The sequence below is a fragment of the Cnephaeus nilssonii genome (assembly GCF_951640355.1).
Source record: "Cnephaeus nilssonii genome assembly, chromosome: 19".
NCBI classification, from domain to species: domain Eukaryota; kingdom Metazoa; phylum Chordata; class Mammalia; order Chiroptera; family Vespertilionidae; genus Cnephaeus; species Cnephaeus nilssonii.
The window spans coordinates 20,792,483-20,807,284 of NC_137090.1; the positions used below are offsets into that span (position 1 = coordinate 20,792,483).

The 14,802-nt window shown below is 42.7% G+C and overlaps 1 protein-coding gene across 5 annotated transcripts in view; it reads left to right on the forward strand.

Annotated features, from left to right (window-relative positions):
* Positions 1–345: 345 nt before the first annotated feature.
* GOSR2 (golgi SNAP receptor complex member 2) overlaps positions 346–14,802 on the forward strand; it is a 28,219-nt gene continuing 13,762 nt past the window's right edge. Inside the window, exons 1-5 of one of the 5 annotated variants that reach the window (XM_079796883.1) lie at positions 373–516; positions 8,259–8,323; positions 9,771–9,879; positions 10,691–10,823; positions 13,433–13,573. In XM_079796883.1, coding sequence (XP_079653009.1) covers positions 488–516; positions 8,259–8,323; positions 9,771–9,879; positions 10,691–10,823; positions 13,433–13,573 — 477 coding nt within the window. In that variant the 5' untranslated portion in view covers positions 373–487. Of the gene's footprint in view, positions 517–8,258; positions 8,324–9,742; positions 9,880–10,690; positions 10,824–13,432; positions 13,574–14,802 lie in introns of all 5 variants that reach the window. The other 4 variants (XM_079796882.1, XM_079796886.1, XM_079796884.1 and 1 more) reach the window with 4 other exon arrangements.

Genomic DNA, 14,802 nt, shown 5'->3' on the forward strand with positions numbered 1-14,802 from the left:
GGGTAGGTGCGTGGGCAAGTGAGCACACAAATTTGAGATAGGAGACGCTTGTGCCAGAGACTCCAGGGGAGATCGCATCTCCAGACCCACAATCAAACAGCTTAACGCGAAGCCTAGCCTGCCTCCAGCAAGGAAGAGCAGGTAACCGCCCCTTCGCCGCCAACCTTGCTCTGAGGACCTCACGCCAGTATTCTGAGGCTGCCCTCGCCACTGCCTGACTCAATGCTCAAGACAGCCTCCGGCCAAAATCTATACCTCCTAGTCCTCCATCTGAGGCCGAACCTTTAACTACAGTTATCCTTCTTCTCCCGGCCTATTTCCTCGTTCCCCTTCCTACTCTCGTAATCACCACCAGTAAGGCGTACGGGGCGGGCAGCCCTAGCCGGTAGAGGAGAGAGGGTCCTGAGACCGGAAGCCGAAAGCCGGAAGGAGGGCTGTGAAGACGTGTTCGGAGGAAGCCGGAGCCGGACCCGGCTGGGCCCGCGACATGGAACCGCTGTACCAGCAAACGCACAAGTGAGGGTCGCGTCGGGGCACGGGCGGGGCAAAGGCAGGCTCGGTGAGACCGGCCTCCTGAGCTGGGGCCTGTGGCTTTGGCCATTGTGGAGGCCCAGTCTTTCCGCCGGGGCACTGCTGGAGGCAGCTCGGAAGTGGTCAGTTCCTGGCGGGATGCCCAGGTCTACGGCGAATGGAGGGTCTGGCTTGGGGCCCGAAAAGATGTGCCGGATGGCTCACGGGATCTTCGAGGCAGTGACTACCTGCTGAGTAGACTAAGTGAAGGGAAAGTTGCATCTACCGGTTAAAATAGTTTGTCTCGCACCTGCCAACTCAGTGGTCCAGGTTGTTAAAGCTCTGCCCAAAGGAGTTTGCCGTTAGTTAGAGAGTCAGGGAACGTACAAAAGAAGAGCCGACGTGCGGCAGGATAGGATGGAGGGTAAAATAAGCAGCACAGACAGGATCAGCTTAAGCAATTTAGAAGGATCCATCAGTGGGCTAATGTCAAAAGTTTCATTATAGCTCGCAGCTCCTAAAATGATGTCAGTCTCCATTCTTGATTGACCCCAAACTTGTTGCTACATTATGATTTCCCCCCCTTTTTTTTGTTTCTGATTTGGTTTATATTAAAGACCATGTTTTTATGGCACAAAGAAATTGCTGTACAAGTAGCATTCAGTATTACCTACCTAGTTACAGATTACCATTAAGAAGATCAAGTTTTGATGTAGCTTCTCATAATTTAAATTCCTTGGTAGTCCTTTATTAATATTGTCCTGCATTTTTTGGAATTTGCTGAGACATGTAGTTGAGTATGGTAATAGGAATCATACCTATCCTGTTATTTGGAAAGAACTTTTATGATTTATTTCATTTTTATTGTGGTAAAATACACAGAACATAAAGTTGACCACCTGCACCATTTCTAAGTGTACAAATCAGTGACATTAAGTACATTCACATTTGTGTAACCATCACTGCTATTCATTTTCAGAACTTTTTCATCAACCCAAACAGAAACTTGCTGTACCCATTAAGCAGTACCTTCCCAATCTCCTCTCCCTAAGCTCCTGGTAACCTCTCTTCTACTTTCTGTTTCTGAATTTACCTATTCTAGATATCTCATATAAGTGGAACCATACAGTTTATGTCCTTTTGTGTCTGGCTTATTTCACTTAACATGTTTTCAAAGCTCATCTATGTTGTGCCATGTATCAGAATATCATTCCTTTTATGGTTGAATAATAATCCTGTGTGTGAACACCAACCAGATTTTGTTATCCATTCATCTGCAGATGGATACTTGGGTTTCTACCTTCTGGCTATTATGAATAATGCTAATATGAACATCGGTGTAAATCTAAGTTCCTGTTTTCAATTTTTTTTTTTTTTTTAGTATATAGCTATACCAATCCTACTTTAACAACTCTGTCTTTCCCTCTCTCTTCCATTCTCTCTAAAAATCAATGGAAAAATATCCTTGAGTGAGGATTTAAAACAGGAAACACACCAAGTCCTGGGAGTGTCAGAAATTAATGATTGTAGCTGAATTGACACAACATTAACTGAACATACTAATTTTACTTGAAGTTTGAACCCAGTTTGTGATTATCTCCTGCAAGATACATAGCTTTAAAATGTTTATCTAATTCCAATGTACAGGACATTGGAATTAGATAAACATTTTAAAGTTAACGTAGCTTACAAACTCCTGAACTGCCTGAACAGTGAATGGAGGGAAAAAAATGAAAAGTGGAATAAACATTTTATACTTAACGCATTAGAATGAACTTTAAAGAGGAGCCAATGGGCAGGCTTCTGTTTTTGAGATCCCGGTGTTGTAAAGGTGCCCCACTTGTAGTCCTAGAGATTCTGATTCAGTTGGTCTGGAGTACAAGAAGCTCTGTTTTTGTTGCTGTTTTGTTTTTAACAAGCTCTCCAGATGATTTTTATGAGCAGTTGCACTTAAGAACTTTACCTTATGTCAAGACCAGTTTTTCCATTTTTAATTTTGCCTTCTGATCAGAGGCTACATACTGTATACTAGAGGCAAAGTGGGTAAAGTGGAAATGACCAGACGGTTTTACTATTTATAAGTAAGGTTAAAACAACAAACTTGTATGATGCTGTATAGGGTACAGAGCATTTTCTCTTTTTTTAAAATATTTTTTTATACACTTTATTGGTTTTTTACAGAGAGAAAGGGAGAAAGATAGAAAGTTAGAAACGTCGATGAAAGAGAAACATCGATCAGCTGCCTCCCGCACACCCCCTACTGGGGACGTGCCCGCAACCAAGATACATGCCCTTGACCGGAATCGAACCCGGGACCCTTCAGTCCGCAGGCCGACGCTCTATCGACTGAGCCAAACCGGCTTCGGCTAATGGGGCACAGAGCATTTTCATATTGCATTAACAGTTGAGGAAGCTGAGGCATCAGGGGGTTAAATTACTTGTTCAGTGTACCTTCGCTAGTATATGGTGGAACTAGAACTTCAACCCAGATCTTTCCATATGGCAGTCAGAGGCAACATGGATGGAATTTTAAAAAGCAATTCTGTTTTAAAGTGCTTCCCAGATTTTCTACTGACGCTTTAAAAAATATTAGCAACAGTGACCCTTGCCTACTTGCTCCTAGGTCTCTGCTTAGTTATGTTATCACCCAAGCCCACCACGGACCCCATGCTAGACACATCTAGGACTTCTGATTTCTGATGTCCACACTCGCAGGTCTTATTAGTGTATCTGTTTCTTGCTGGCTTCAAGTGTGTTGTCTGAATTTCCAGTTCAGTTTAAAACAGATTTTCCACTTGGCACATAGTAGTTCCCATCCTGCCATGCATACTTGCTTTGTTGTTTTGCATATATTTCCTCTCAGGCATGAAATGTAGAGATTGGAATCACTTTATTGGCCATATTTTTTTCTAGTTCATTCGAAGCAAGAAGAGATTGGATGGGAAAAGTCAGTAATGTTTCCCTGCAACTTATTAAAGTTGATCCTTTTTAGCTTAGGAAATAGTAAAAGCCAGCTGAAGAGGGTTTTGTGGATATTGGCCTCATCTCTCCTGCTGTCCTCATAGAATTTAAGAATTGAAAGCGACTGGCAAGATCTTCCATTTCACTTCACTCCGGTCAGGAAGACTCTTGACAGTTTGTCTTCATGGCTTGATTCCTAAACTCTCCCTCAGTCATCCTGTTCATCTCCCATTGGGGTAAACCTTTAATTGATAGGGTTTCTTTGACATGTTGGCTCCCAGAATTGAATGGCATTTTATAGTGTGCATTTGACTTTTTTTTTTCTTTCTTTAACATCTGAAGACAGGATACTTTTTAATCCCTATTTTAGCGTAAATAGAAAATGTTAATGTTTGTTTTGTCACATCTTAACCCCTCATTCTATCACAAATTATGTGCAGGTTTTATAAACATAAGTTGATTTTTTTTTTTTCCCAATATTGAACGACACAGAACAAAAGGCAGTGCTATGGTGGAACACTGGAAATCAATCCCTCAACCCGTATTATCATCAAACCAAATTTACTACAAAATATCTTGAGAGGCTATCAAATATCTCTTGAAATAAACATAAACTTACTGTGGTATCCTCAGCATATTACTCCTGTCCCACTACAGGCACACCTGTGGTTTTATTTCCCCATGGACCATTGTGATTGTCTATCCCACTTATTTGTTGAATGAGCAAATGGCTGAGTGAGTAAATAAATGATCCTTGTTTTTTTTGTTTTTTTTTAAAGATTGGCTTAGATTAGAGAGATTTTTTTTTAATTGACTTTTTACAGAGAGGAAGAGAGAGAGGGATAGAGAGTTAGAAACATCGATGAGAGAGAAACATCGATCAGCTGCCTCCTGCACACTCCCCACTGGGGATGTGCCCACAACCAAAGTACATGCCCTTGACTGGAATCGAACCCGGGACCCTTCAGTCCGCAGGCCGACGCTCTATCCACTGAGCCAAACCGGTCAGGGCATGATCCTTGTTAAACCATTGATTCAACATCTGAAATTGCCTTCCCAATAATCTCATCTGAAAAAAAAATTAGTTATTTTATGTATGAAATATTTCAAACACAAAAATAGAGAATAATGTAACATGTGTTAGGCCTCATATTTAATACATATGCTTCAGGTATTTAAAGACAGAGTAGAACTGAATCCTACACCCATTCTCTTCCTTTCAAGGACCTAGTCCTAGAAGTGGAATGCTGGCTCATTGGATATACACATATTTCACTCTACCAGTTTTTTGTTTGTTTATTTTTTGGTGTGTGTGTGTGGTTTTTATTTTTTAGAAATATGTCTCTATTTACTTTTTAAATATACTTTATTGATTTTTTACAGAGAAGAAGGGAGAGGGATAGAGAGTTAGAAACATCGATGAGAAACATCCATTAGCTGCCTCCTACTGGGGGTGTGCCCTCAACCAAGGTACATGCCCTTGAATGGAACCTGGGACCTACTGGGGGTGTGCCCTCAACCAAGGTACATGCCTTTGAATGGAACCTGGGACCCTTCTGTCCGCAGGCTGATGCTCTATCCACTGAGCCAAATCGGTTAGGGCTCACTCTACCAGTTTTTATCAAAAACCTACTAAAAGGGTTTCTACCAGTTTATAATCCTACCGGCCATGTATGAGAGTTCTAGTTTCCCCACATCCTTATATCAATGTGTGTTATCAGACTTTAAAATATTTGCCAATCAAATAGGAGAAATGTGATATCTCCTTATTTTTATTTTTAAAAAATATTTTTATTGATTTAAGAGAGGAAGGGAGAGGGAGAGAGTGATAGAAACATCAGTGATGAGAGAGAATCATTAATCGGCTTCCTCCTGCATGCCTCACACTGGGGATAGAGCCTGCAATCTGGTCATCCAACTGGGAATCGAACCGTGACCTCCTGTTCATGGGTCAACATTCAACTGCTGAGCCTGGCCAGGCATATCTCCTTATTTTTATTTTTATTTTTTAAATATATTTTATTGATTTTATACAGAGAGGAAGAGAGAGGGATAGAGAGTTAGAAACATCGATGAGAGAGAAACATCAATCAGCTGCCTCTTGCACACCCCCTACTGGGGATGTGCCCGCAACCAAGGTACATGCCCTTGACCGGAATCGAACCTGGGACCCTTGAGTCCGCAGGCCGACGCTCTATCCACTGAGCCAAACCGGTTTCGGCTCTCCTTATTTTTAATTTGCACTTTCCTGATTATTAATAAAGTTGAGTATCTCTTCATATGTTTACTGAGCATTTGGGTTTTCTTTTTTGTCAGTTGCCCTTTGCTCATTTTTAAAAAATTGCTTTGTTTCACCCCTGCTGAGGGAGATCTCCTGCCCCCATGGCTGCTCAGCTTCACATGCCCAGCTCAAATCGGGACCCAGGTAACAGAGACTTGGCTGACAGCAGATGCCCTCTCACTGCAATAAGACTTGATGGAGATGTCTTGCACCCATGATCTGGGGAACTGGGGTCTATGATATCTAAATCCAGCCTAGCACCAGGAATGCTCAGGGTCGGCTCAAGAAGGCAAATAATCCTCTCCACTAATATTTACAGGGTAAAACAAGATGGTTGTTAGAGTATTAAATTTGACAGTAAAATAGTAGTCAAGTTTTCAGACTAATTTAAATTGGCCAATCAAAATAAGCAAATACTCTAGAAAAATCAATTGTACTGGACAAAAAAAGAAAAAAAAATGCTTTGTTTGACTTTTCCTACTGATTTGTAGCTGTTTGTTATATATTCTCGACATTAGTTCTTTGTTATCTGCTGAAGATATCTTCCAGTCTCTGGCTGTCTTTTTATATTTTATGGTGCCTTCGTTGTAAAAAAAATAAATAAATTTCTAGTTCATGGTTTTCCCACCGATCAACTGGTATGTCACCAAGTCCCCAAATATGTAGGACTGTTTCTGGCCTTTATTCTTTCCTCTTGAGTCAGGGTTGGGGTTTGTCTATCTTTGTCTCTCCCTGCATGTTACCATATTGTTTTCATTATTATGTCTTTGTAATAAGTCTTAATAGCAGGTAGGATAGGTCATTCCTTTCATACCTATTCAGAGTGTCTTGGCTATTTTTCACCTCACTTCATTTTATTTTATTTCATTTCTGTTCCTGTCAGTAATGCCACCAATTTTCAGATTTACTCTGTTAAGCTGCCATTGAAAATTTACCTCACTGCCTACATCCAGGACTTCAGTAAAGTTCTAATTCTCCCTTTGATCGGCATTACCATCCAGTCCTCTATAGCTGTTTCCACAGTTGCCCTGATCCAGATGTTCATTACCTCAAGCTGCATTCTACCTTTGCCTCCATGTCTCCATGTGCCCCATTCTGGACTTACCTGCTGAAGTAGCAGTCTGGTCTCTCAGATTCTAGTGGTGATTTCTAGGGGGCATGAGTCTTGCCCAGGATCACTCTGGGAGTCATTAAAAGGCTGTCCTTGCTTCTGGTGCCATGGGTCATGCTTAGAGGCCACAGGAAAGCCCAGAAAAAGACTAGAGAAACCAAATGTGGGCTCCTGGCTCACATTGGTACATTTGCGGTCACAGTTTGTGTTACTCATGGTGGAAGATGATTGGTGACTTTTCCCTCGAGTTGGGGATGATATAAGAGCTCAGCAGGTCCCTTTCACATGGCTCTAACATGGAGAGACTATAAGCACCAGGAGGCGGTTGTTGGGGGCCAGCATAAGCAATTCCAAGGACGAATCCCAGGGACCACCAGGAAAGGTTCTGAGGGTGACCTTGGCCAAGCTTTGGGGAGCCTTCCGAGGGTGCTCTGGAGCCTGATGTCTGGGACCATGCCAGAGGTCCAAGGTATAGTGTCATTTCCAAATGAGATGGCAGTGGCCTCATATTGCCTGGGAAAGATGTTTACCAAGTAGGAGATCCCTTTCATTGAGGGCCCTCCTCTGATGGTCCAACTAATCGCCTCATCCACCCTTCCCCTCTGACCCTGACTTCCAGACAGGCTGGCCTCCTTTTAATCCCCATGACATGGTTTGCATGCCTTTTTGCATATCATTTTCTTTATATCTTCCTTCACCAAATCATGTCTCCCTTCAAAATGATGTTCAGAACTCCCTTCACCCACAAAACTCCAGCTTACTCTGTCTCAGCCCCAGCCCTTTCATTCACTTGCCTTTGCATGGCACCACTGTGCTTAGCTCCTCAGCTTTCTATTTGTTTACACTTGCATGTGTTAGTTTTCTCTTAAATCTTCTTGGGACTGTTCTTTCTATCTAGCCTGTCATTCCTAATTACATTGTTTCTCAAGAACAAGGATTATCTCTCTCTCACCCTTTGACTCTGCCCAGTACAGACCAGTGCTCAGCACATTGGGTCAAACAACAGAGAGTGGGATTGGCTGGGTCCAGATCGAGGTTTATCACTTGCTATGTGACCTTGAACAAGTTACATAACCTTTCTGGACTTCAGTTGTCTTGTTTATAAAATAAGAATAATAATACTTTCCTCATAGGGTATTGACTTTGCAGAATGTCTCAGATGGGGGAAGCACTCAATAAATGCTGCCTGTCAGTATTATTATTATTAATATTAATGTTAAGATATTATAAACCATGCCAAAACATGTGGCCTCAAGTGCCACATACAAATTTTACAGTTCAGTGATGCTGTCAATTTAAATCAGTTACATGTTGGCATCAGAAAAATTGACTTTCCTGACTGAAGTGCTGTTGATTACTCCTGTCTCACCCATTTCCTCCCTTTTCCTTTGATAGGCAGGTCCACCAGATCCAGTCTCACATGGGACGCCTGGAGACGGCAGACAAGCAGTCTGTGCACTGTGAGTAATTAGCTATGGAGACCAGAGTCCTTTCTCTGATGACACGGTGCTAATGGGCTGGGTTTCCTGACTGCCTTTCTGCCTCAGGGGCTTAATGATTCAGCCAGGAATGAGTTCTGTTGTTAAGGTGCAGAAAACCCTGTGGCCCAGTCACTGATTTCCCTGATTGTGCCCTTTGGAATCCCCCAAGTCGCATCCCCCATTACCCCTCCACTCAACCTGACATGGCCCTGTGGGAGTGGAAGTTCTTTCCTCCACCTGTCTTAATCTCATTACCTAGTCCTTAGAGGAATGTGCTCCATAAAAAGTCGGACATGTTTAACTGGAATTGGTCATTTCTTCTGAGTGAGGACTGTGGCTTTTTAGAAGGCCTATTCAGAAATGAATAGCAATATTAATTAATTTAGTTCTCACACCCTGATTTCTTTTGAGTAGAGGGCTGCTTTGTGGTTTTCAGTGTCTTTTCTATCATAAGAAAAGGTCCTTTTTCTGAGTCGGTCATGCAGACACTGCTGGCTACCCACACACTGCCGAAGCTGCCTTCTCACCTCGCTGCTTGGCTGTTACCATGCCCGTTTCCCTGTCTCCTTTCCACAGCTTCAGAGCATCTCTTCTCTTGGTTCTGTGCCCCACTTTGTTCTAATCTGTATTTGTTAGCTAACCACAAAGGTGACATTGCTGTCACTTATTTATGGGGCAAGAAGCAATCTGCTTTTGTGCACAGTTTAGTTTCTGTCCATTGACTTTGTTTGCCTTCCCAATAATCTCATTGTTACATGATTAGAAATGGAAAGAGGTCATTTTGACGGTTTATCACAAGGGATAAGGAAAATGACTGTGTTTATCATATCTTTACTGCTATGGATTCTTTCCTGGACCTTTCCTACTGATACTTGGTCTATTTTGGGGACTCCGGCTTCAGCCCACCCATTCTTATGGAAAGCCTTAAGGGAACTCTCCTCTGTTTCGATTACTAATCTTCCCCTTTGTGTGTGTGTGTTGTTGTTTTTTAACCTTATTACTATAGGGAATTCAATAGGCAGTCTTTTTACTAGATATTTATAATCTATATCTGAGAATAATCTCAAAGGAAAAGAGACCTCATGCTGTATCAGAAAATACTGACTTTTGCTTAAAAACTTTTTGGATAACATTTAAATGTTCATTTTATTTTCTAACAGCAGGAAATTTATTTCTGCAGATTTACCCTCTTAAAAATTGGCATTGTTATATCATTAACAACTATATATACATATTTGAAACAGCATTTACAGAGTCACTTAGTAAAACTTGAACTTTTTCTATTATTCAATAGCATATGCATTTTTCTCCTTTTGAAATACATATTTTGAGTATTGGGTGTGGAAAAAGATATGTTTGATTTACCATTCTAATTTAAGTTCACTATCTCTTTTCCAGCAATTATTCTTTTTTCTCTTTTGTGCAGTAGTAGAAAACGAAATCCAAGCAAGCATAGACCAGATATTCAGCCAGCTAGAACGCCTGGAGATTTTGTCCAGCAAGGAGCCTCCCAGTAAAAGACAGAATGCCAGACTGTGAGTGCCCTAACAACCCTAGTCCTTAAGACAGGTCTTTCTCCGCAGGGGCTATTGAATGCTCTGGAAATTCATTTACACATTGGAAAACAGAGACTGTGCGAAGATAAAGTCCCCATAAGGGGTGCAATTTTATTCTCTCAAAATAAAAATTCAGAAGTTTTGTGTCTCCTTACCTCATTGGTGTCATTTTGAAAATTTGCCTCCAGTACTGTTTTTCTGTCCAAACCCATGGCCACTTGAAGCCTAAGTGAGTTTACTCTACCCTTTGGCTCCCACTACATTCTTGGGTTGAAATGAATCTTGCTCTTAATCACTTCAATCAGTCTAATTATAATGAAATACCGATCTAATGTTTGATAGTCCCCCATGAAATTAAAATGAAACCACCCTCACCACCTCTACCCCAGCCCCTGCTCCCAAAAGTTTTATGAAACTTTGCTGATGCTTTACGCCAAAGATGCCCTTGGGCTTCTTCCAGGGGAGTGATATAATCCATAGGAGGTCAGGAAGAGGTCATTGAGCCTGTTTCCTGTCACCTGTTCTCTGTCATGCATCCAGAATCAGAGACCAGCAGGTATTTAAGTAAAGCTGCTGGAATCTCGTGTGCTACAACCCTACTTGAACCACAAGCTACTTCTTTATTTTCAACGTAATTGATCAAATCAGATTATTTGGGGTGGGAGGGTGGCATGGAGTGGCATAGGAAGAAGTAAGGAAAGTCTTCTTTCCTGAAGACAAAGCCTGGTGACCTCAAATTGTGCCACTCTGGGTTCCTGGGATGTAATATCTATCTCTCTCTCAATTCCAGTCGTGTTGACCAGTTAAAGTATGATGTCCAGCACCTGCAGACTGCCCTCAGAAACTTCCAGCATCGGCGATACACAAGGGAGCAGCAAGAGAGACAGCGAGAGGAGCTTCTGTCTCGCACCTTCACCCCCAACGTAAGCCAGGCACCAGGGTGGGAGTCTGCAGGTACTCAACAGCTCATTGAAGCTGGAGCTCAGGGTCTGAGCATCATCCTTTTAGGTGGTGTCTGAAGCAGACTGATGAGGAGACCAACAGGAAATGACAGTAGACTTGTGCATTGCCACGGAGACTATAACTAGACAGGGAATCTCTTTTCTAACACAGAAACCTGAAGAGGAAGCAGTTAACTTGAGGGAATGAGCTGGGGTAAAAATTGCCTGGTTTGACTGGGCCGATGCAGAGAGGTCGTGGTTGACATGGTAGAAACGTTTTTTTCTGATCAGATAGAGACAGATGATTAGAACTTAGGCCATTTTTAGCGAAGGCAGCATTTCAAAGCTGCCTTGGGGCAGTTGCCTTTGTGCTGTGTATGTGTGTGGTTCTAGTGTCAGATGCATTACAATGTTTTTGTCCCTAGGCTGAGCGCAATTTTGGAGGAATTTGTTAACAGACTTTTTTGTTTTAGATGGATTACTTGTTTTGAGCCTATTTGAAAGTGGCCTATTGGTTTTCTTGTTTGATTTTGTAGAACACCATTGTCCTTGCCCTTTGGTTTCAATAGGATCATTTTCTGCACATGATGTAGGACATACTGACCTTTTTCATGTTCTGCATATTATATTCCGCCAAATGAGGTGGGTTTTGGCGTGGTTTTTTGTTTTGTTGTTTTGTTTTGTTTGTGTGTGTGTGTTTTAATGGAGATGTTTGTTTTCTAAAGAGGTCTTAGCTTTCTAAGCCTGACATCAGAACAAATCAGTTCCCAATTTGCAGATGTTTAACTCTCTTTGCTGTGTCCACACTTGTAGTAAATTTCCCCAAGTGTTTCAGAATGTACCTCTGTAGTTTCTGTGTCTCTAGAGTAAGCAGTCAAGTAACAATGACTAACAATTCAAAAGTGTGATGGAGACGTGTTGGTGGTATAGTGCTAAGCATGGCCAATTTCCAATAATGTAATGAACTCTATGACACTCTGGAAGATGTTATGTGGGCTTTTGATTGTTACTTAGGCATTTTTTAGGCTTGGGACTTACTAAATGAACTTCTTCCTATTTATTCTATGATATGGAACTATCATACATTTTTCTGAGAGATAGTGGCTCATCAGCTCTACCCTTTCAGGTGGGAAAGTAAGAAAGATTTGTATGTAAAAGGCATTCAATAAATGCTTGCCAAATAAATGAAGTCTTTAATTGATTCAAACACTGCAGTCTTCTGACCCACTGAGCATTAGCTATATGTAGAACATTATTTGAGGTGCTGAGAATAGAGGATGTGAGAAACTCCTGTGTTATCAAGGGAGATTGAACATGTGTGCATTAATTAATTTTCAACTTGAACATCAAAGAAAAGATGGTTTGATCTCTTTGTAGTGGTTAAAAGTGGTAAAAATGGCCCTGGCTGGTATGGCTCAGTTGGTTGGAACGTCGTCCTGAACACCAAAAGGTCGAGAGTTCGATTCCTGGTCAGGGCACATACCTAGGTTGCAGGTTTAATCCCTGGCCTTGGCAGGTTGCATGCAGGAGACGGATCGATGTTTTTTTTCTCTCTCTCTCTCTCTTTCTTCCTCTTTCTCTCTTTCTTTCTCTCCACCTTCCTCTCCCTCTCCCTTTCTCTAAAAATCAATGAACATGTCCTGGGGTGGCTCAGGACATGTGGTAAGAATGGCTCTGGTAGACAGAAGAGTTTGTGATCATCAGGAGGCAGGAAAGAGAACAGTATTACGGCTGGTCATGAATTGCTTCTGTGTACAGTGCACTTTCAGTGTCAGTTTAGAGCCTAGGATTGGTCCTGATGTTTCTCCAGACAGAATGGCTAAGAGAGCAGACTCTGCACTCAGTACTGGGATTCTTGCCTTCCTGGACTTCTTACCAGCTCTGTGAGAACTTGAACAAGGTATTCCAACTGTCTGGGCTTCAGTTTCCTCATCTCTAAATGGGGATAATATGTTAACTACTTCATAAGGTTAGGATGAGGATTAAGTGAGCTTAGGGTAATGAGCATGCAAAGTGGAAAGTACTTGGTCAGTAGTTTTTGTTTCCCTTCCTTTTTGTGCAGATTTTTCTTGCCTGCTCAGGAGACCAGTCCCATCTGAACATTATTTGGGCATCAGTAGGAAAGCACTGTCTCTTCTGTCCTTAGTCAGTATCAGTCTAAGTGGAGGGATAAGCTATGGATAAAATAGCTAAAGAACAAAAGCAAACATTTAACGTGGTATTAAGGGGAAACCAAGTAAAGGAACATTTGAAACAAGCTAGGTTAGTGAGCAGTCAGAGAAAGACTTTGAGAGAAGCCCATGAGGTCTTGAAGCAATCGCTTTTCCCAAGTGGGGGTAATGATAAGAGGCAGGAATTAACAAGACTTGTGTAATGGAAGTCTGAGGAAAGTGACAGAGGCCACTGCAGATCTTTGCTTTGCTTTGCTTTTTTTTTTTTCCCCTCTGTTAGGTTCCTCTGTTTCTTGCACCATTCCCTCTGGCTATTCTTCTGGCTTGGCCTTGGCCAACAGGCAGAGCTGTCAGATGCGGTGGGACCGCAGGGGCTGACCGGCAAGCAAAGTTAATCAAGTGCCTGCGTTTCTTTCACAGGACTCTGACACCACCATACCAATGGATGAATCACTGCAGTTTAACTCCTCCCTCCAGAACATTCACCACGGCATGGATGACCTCATTGGAGGCGGGCACAGTATTCTGGAGGGATTGAGGGCCCAGAGAATGACCTTGAAGGTGGGGGCCCTTCTGGGGGACAGGGAGAAGGCCTCTTGTTTTGGCCTAATCCAACAGCTTGGTACCTGCATTTGCATTTTGGTTACGTATTCCCAAATTGTGATGCTGTGATGGTGAGACGGAGCCCTTTAGTTTGGGATCCTTCCTTTGGTGTCAAATTATTATGAGTCCAAAAGTAGCCCAATTGCCTTTGCTAGTAGGTATTTCTTGTGCTTGCAATGAATCATAATGTGGCATCTTTTAGTATCCCAAGTCTTGTCCCACTTACTGAAGGTGACTGCTGCTCTGAGAGGAACCAGTAATAGACTAAGAAATTCTATTATTTAATCCACTCTCATAAGAAAGAAGACGTGGCTGTACTTTGGCACCTCACAGTCAGGTGTTTTCTCCTAAGGGCCTCTGCTGTGTGCTTTATAACTGAGACCTTTTTGTGCTGTCGTAACTGAACACCCAGGGGTGGGGTCTCAGGGCTGCCCTGGTTGTTTAGCAGGAGATAGCTTCTTGAGCACATGCTGGTGATCCCCAGTAACTCTTCACTCACTCTTTAGCCCCAGGTATTGCTGGAAGCCCTACGCCATTGGCTGAGACTCCAACCCCCTGGGAGTAGTTTACAGAAACATTACACAGACTCTGATGCCAGTCGTGATTTTCAGCCTCAGCCCTTTTCCTGTATCAACTCCGATGGATAATGGGGTGTGGACTGTGCCTTATTATCAGGGTGTGGTTCCCTGTGAACGAAGCACTCCCAGCCACTGAGCTGTGAGAAACAGTCACTCGGAAGCGTGAGCTTTATCTTAGTTTTTCTTGGACCATGTTGAGGCAGTCAGCTTCACGGGCCTTCAGTACGTTTCTGCCGCCTTCACCAGGGGGAAGGTCAGGCAAGCCACGAGTGACATGTAACCTCCTGCTGACGGCCTGAAGCGGGGTCTCTGACAGCTTCACGGTGCCCTCCTTTCAGAACAGCCACCTGCAGTAATCTAAACCGACACAGGTTGGTTAATCCGCCCTTTCTGTAGAAAACGGCTGGCCTCCTTCCCATATCTCAGAAAAGCAGTAAAACCCTTTTAGGACAGGGCTCACCAAGTCACTCTAACATCGAGCAGTGGGGGTTAGAGCTTATTGTTAAGGCTAATGTAGGCTTCCTACTGCAGTCTGGTATCACTGAGTAGTGCAAGCAACTCCTGCCCCTGCACGGTCCCCGGAAGTGAAGTGCTAGGAAGCCTGTGAGG